Source organism: Prosopis cineraria, unplaced genomic scaffold (assembly GCF_029017545.1).
Source record: "Prosopis cineraria cultivar Desert tree isolate PC_DT_omini unplaced genomic scaffold, ASM2901754v1 PC2074, whole genome shotgun sequence".
NCBI classification, from domain to species: Eukaryota; Viridiplantae; Streptophyta; class Magnoliopsida; order Fabales; family Fabaceae; genus Prosopis; species Prosopis cineraria.
The window spans coordinates 8,729-13,683 of NW_026557399.1; the positions used below are offsets into that span (position 1 = coordinate 8,729).

At 32.2% G+C, this 4,955-nt stretch overlaps 1 protein-coding gene across 3 annotated transcripts; it reads left to right on the plus strand.

Annotated features, from left to right (window-relative positions):
- Nucleotides 1-3,283, plus strand: LOC129301368 (uncharacterized). 3 transcript variants are annotated; one of them, XM_054939931.1, is made up of 4 exons: nucleotides 1-238; nucleotides 448-1,298; nucleotides 1,460-1,556; nucleotides 2,903-3,283. In XM_054939931.1, the coding sequence occupies exons 1-3, from the start codon at nucleotides 124-126 to the stop codon at nucleotides 1,541-1,543; spliced, it is 1,050 nt and encodes a 349-aa protein (XP_054795906.1). In that variant the 5' UTR covers nucleotides 1-123; the 3' UTR covers nucleotides 1,544-1,556; nucleotides 2,903-3,283. The 3 variants fall into 3 exon arrangements, with proteins under 3 accessions (XP_054795906.1, XP_054795905.1, XP_054795907.1); XM_054939930.1 differs by having other exon boundaries at nucleotides 2-238; nucleotides 2,906-3,283; XM_054939932.1 differs by lacking the exon at nucleotides 1-238 and adding an exon at nucleotides 248-345 and having other exon boundaries at nucleotides 2,906-3,233.
- The last annotated feature ends 1,672 nt before the right edge of the window (nucleotides 3,284-4,955 follow it).

Below are 4,955 nucleotides of genomic sequence, written 5' to 3' on the forward strand. Positions count from 1 at the left end.
AAAACCCACCCGAAAAAAGCCAGCGAATGATATCGCTTTCGATTCCAGAGGCATCTCTCTGGCGATATCCATTCATCTACCATTCTACTCTCTCTCCATTCTGATATCACCAACCAGTCAGCCATGCCTCCACGTTCTTCTTCTTCCAGGAAGAAATCAAACAGACAGCTCAGAAAAGCTAACAAGCACTTCACTTCACAACCCAACCATCATTCTTCGTCTGCTCTTCAATCCCAAGGTGATTCATTCTTCTCTCTCTCTCTCTCTCTCTCTCTCTCTCTCTCTCTCATTCATTAATTCTTCATCTACCATATGTCTCCCAATGTCCCATTCCTCTTTATCATGGTACCTTCGTTGTTACGTCTTTGATTGTTATGTTTGATCATCTTATGTTCTAAAAAAATTAATTTCTTACGCCCTTGTTTCCCTTTAAATGCGCTGGGTTAGGCGAGGTTGATCTGGGAATCCTCAGGGACCGAAATGGGCGAAATAGGAATTATGCTCTGAGACCCAACAGTAATAAGTGTCAGTTTTCGGTGGTTGAAGAGAAGAAGAACAAGGGGTTTTCTGTCACTGCAGGTCATAACGAAATGGAAGGATCGGTGGAAGAGACCCAAAAAGTAGAAGAATCTCACAGTGAAGATAAGCAGGTGGTTGGTGTTGATGAAGAAAACGTCAAAACAATTGTTGAATCTGCTGTTGCTGAAACCCAACAAGGTGAAGAAGAAGAAAAAGAAGTTTCAAACAGTGTGAAACAGAGCCAGGAGGAGGAGAGTAGTTCACTTGTTGAACCAGAGAAGACCAAAGATGCTTCTGATCTTATTGTTGAAGATATAAAAGTACTAGAAGCAGAATTGAAGCACAAGGCGAGTCAGGAGAAAGAAGCAGCTTTTCAAGAGACTCAGCTTCCTTCAGAGCCAGCTTTAGAGGCTGAAGCCTCAAGAGAAACTGAAGAAGCAGTTGAAGCAAAAACTGAAGCGGATGATGCAAATAAATCGGCTTCTTTCGAGGAGAAAAAGGAATCATCCTCGGTCGAAACAAACGAGGCAGCGTCGAAGATCAGTGACTCTTCTGTGCCTGAAACTGAAACTGATGTGAAACCAGAAGAAACTGGAGTAACAAAGTTACCAGCTGAAGAACAGAAAGTAGAGGAATCAACAGTTGTCAAAGAATCATCAAAAGGAGAAGAAGAAGAAGAAGCTAAAGAATCTTTGCCACCTTCAGATGTAGCTACTGCTGAAACCACTAGTGCCACAACGCAGGAAAAGACTGAAATGCCTACAAGCGCTGAATCTCAGGTATTGCATATACAAGACACGTTGAGATACTTCAAATTATACTCGATTGCTTCACATTTTGTCTGATGTGCTTTTGTATCTGTGACAGTGTTATGCTTTTCTGATAATTTAATGTTCCCCTTCATTAATTCTATGATGTTCCAATGATCTTTACTGTGTAGCAAATCACTGAAACTCAGGCTCCACAAGAACACGCGTCTTGGTGGAGAAGCTGCTGTGGAATTTTTGACATTCTAAGCCGGTGATAGATCAGATAAGGTGAGGGCAATATTTTGCGACTTGTTACTGAACTAGGATTGGAATTATGAATTTAAAGATTTAAAACTATTTTTAGCTCAACCATCAATTTTGTATCATTGACTTTGTGAATTGTTAAGATTTGTGAGATTCAAATGGTGAATTGTAAGAATTTGACTGCTATACTTCTGGATAATTGATCAATTGTACATTTTGACTTTAACTAGATCTGAAGATCTACATCTGCCACAATGATAAGCACATTGATTTTTGCCTGAAATATGATATATAACTACATTGATTCAACTTGGAACTTCCAATTCCTCCTTTCTCAAGCTCACTAGAAATGTGATATTTTTTGAGATCTATCCAGTTAGTCTTGAGCGATGACTTTAAGGATAAATAGCGAGTTTTAGATCATCAGATTTATTACATCTGTGGCAAGCGGAGAGATGAGGATTTGCTTTTTGCTGCAATATATCAACGCAAAATGCTAACAGGGCTTTCTGAGTCAGGGAAGAATCCAGAAATGAACACGCAGGAGGGCAAGCATAAACACTATTTAAAATATGGGGGGCTAAGACTAATTTGTACATATTTTATAAGCCAAATAAAAAATACCCAAAATTTTTTAAAAGACCAATCAAATTGTGGGCCCCCCTGCATACGTCCCTGTTCTGAGTTAATGCTATATTTACTTCTCTTGTTGTCAGTTGTTGAAATAGCAGGTACTACTTATGTGGGTTTATATGCGTCCAAATGACACCAACAGGCATTGGTTGGTCTTGATAGAGGAGACTATATGGCCATTTAAATACAAAGTCTTAGGCTTGAGTTTGTTTAAATGTAGAAAACACCTTTGAAAATGATTCCTCCACTCGGGTTTGATAATGCCTAAATATGACCCAATTAAATAGTCATATAAAAAAGAGAGAGATTTATCATTTTGTTTATCTCTCTCTACTTTATCCTATGAAGTATTTCGGAGAATTCACATTCATCTAATAAAGGAAAGGTTTAAATGCTTTAGGAAACATATAACTTTTGGAACTTAAGTTTGTTCTTAATTGTTAATTCAATCTCTAAACTTTGATTTAAAGTAACTCAATCTCTATACTTTTTTGATTCAAAACAACTTAGTTTTTGTACTTCCTTGACTTAAAAAAATAATTCAATGCTTATAATTTTTTAACTCAGTAAACTATAATGACTGAATTATATTGTATTGAGTCAAAATTTAAGGATTAAATCAACAATTGAGAGAAAGTTTAGGGATTAAAAATAAGATTGTCCCAATACTTTAAATTGGAAGTGTTTCCATTCATGAATAATTTATTAACTTGAGTTTTCATGTTTAACATGCATAGCAGTGAGCAGATCATCTTCAAAAGAAGACACTGAGCATGATCCGTTGGATGTAATGTCAGACTTTTCAGGGGCAAAGCTTCTTTGCTCATGGATGGATGATTTCAGAGTCAGATTGAGAGGCATATTTTTCCAGGTGTGAGAGTGAGTGTGTTTTACTTTGAGAAGGGAATTATATTCATTTCATTTGAGTCGTAGTGTGAATGTGTTGAACTGAGAATATCTTTACATAAATATTTCTCTGCTGCTGCATTTTTATGTTATGTATCATTCTTTAATGTTTGTGTTGCAACTTGCAATGGATTGAATTTGATCGTGACTTTTTCTTCCTGACTTTATGTAATTTTTATGTTATGTATCATTCTTTAATGTTTGTGTTGCAACTTGCAATGGATTGAATTTGATCGTGACTTTTTCTTCCTGACTTTATGTAATTTGGCTGTCTCTTTTTCTTTTTTGGTATTTTAATTTCATCTTATTCTCTTATCTTTTCTTGCAGTTTCTTTTTTCCTCCTCTTGCTAGTTGGTTCAATTTAAATTCTGATGATAATCGCGATAATTAATTATCCATATAATTTACTGATAAAGAGTTCAATATAGTCTCAATCGTTACTGAGATTACTTGTGATCCCTAATTATAAAACAAAGTTTTAAAATCCTATTTGATCCTAAATACTGGGTAATGATGTATAGTAGTTAACTTTTTTTTTTTTTTTCATTGTTGTCTCATCTTAATTGTATCAAGCTGTAATTTCTAGACATATTTCATTGTGGTCATTAATTTTAGTGGGGGTAAAGTTGAAAAGTCAAATATTTTTATTACAAGTTTAAAAATATATTAATATCATTTTTTAAAAATCATAAAGTTAGTTAAATTTACTTTATTGTTTCTCACAGGAGGGAGTAACTTAAATACAACTAACACAACAAATTTCGTTAAAAGTGATCAAATAACATTCATTACTGTCTTCCAACCCAACAAAAAAAAAAAAATTTACCATTCACCAGTGTCATAATAATGATATTTGTTCTCTTTATTTTCTTGCTTCTTAGAATTATATTTTTAGAAAAAAAACTCTTAATTCTTGAATTTTGCCTTAATTATCAATATTTAACACATCATAACTCAATCTTTTTAGTTTGTTGATTCAAATCATCTTAATTTTTATAATTTTTTAATTCTGTATAACTCAATGTATGTAATTTTTTAACTCAATAAATTATAAAAATTGAGTTATATTAAATCAAAATTCAATAATTAAATTGATAATTGAAAGAATCTTTAAAAACTAAAAATTATATTATCCCTACATTTTAAAAAAAAAATTGCAAGTTTGTAGCTCCAAAATGGGGAATACCTTGGAATTTTTTTTCTCATTTTAAATTATTTTATTAAAAAGGAAAACAAAAAATCTAGGAAAAATGACAATAAAACCTCTCAAGTTATATAAATAATAAACTGATATCTTGAAATGCTATAATTTCATTTAAGCTCCTAGAGACTCTTATGTCAATAAATTTTAAAGTGAAAAAATTATATTACTTTTATTAAAAATAATAAACTTCAATCACAACTTTTGTTTAAAGAATGACAATTTTATTTTGTGAATCGCAAGAATTTAACAAAAAATCACAACTTGTCAACTATAATTTTTATTATTAAAAAATAAGTTCTTAAAAGGATTAATATATAATTTGGACCCTAAACTATAAGTTCAAGGGCAATTTAAACTCTAAATTTTAAAAAGGTGCATTTTAAACCCTAAACAATTAAAGTTGGGATAATTTTGCCTTTATCATTAACTTTCAACAAACGTTCGTCAAATTTATTTAGAAAAAATTGCACTTTAGGCTTTAATTTGATGAATGTTTGTTGAAATTTAACGGTATGAGTGAAATTACCCCAACTTTAATTGTTTAGGGTTTAGAATATACCTTTTTACAATTTGAGGTCAAATCGCCCCTGGACTTATAATTTAGTGTTCAAATTATATATTAACCCATGGTAATATTATAAATTTTTCAGGATGTGAGAAAAATGAATAGAAAAAGGTA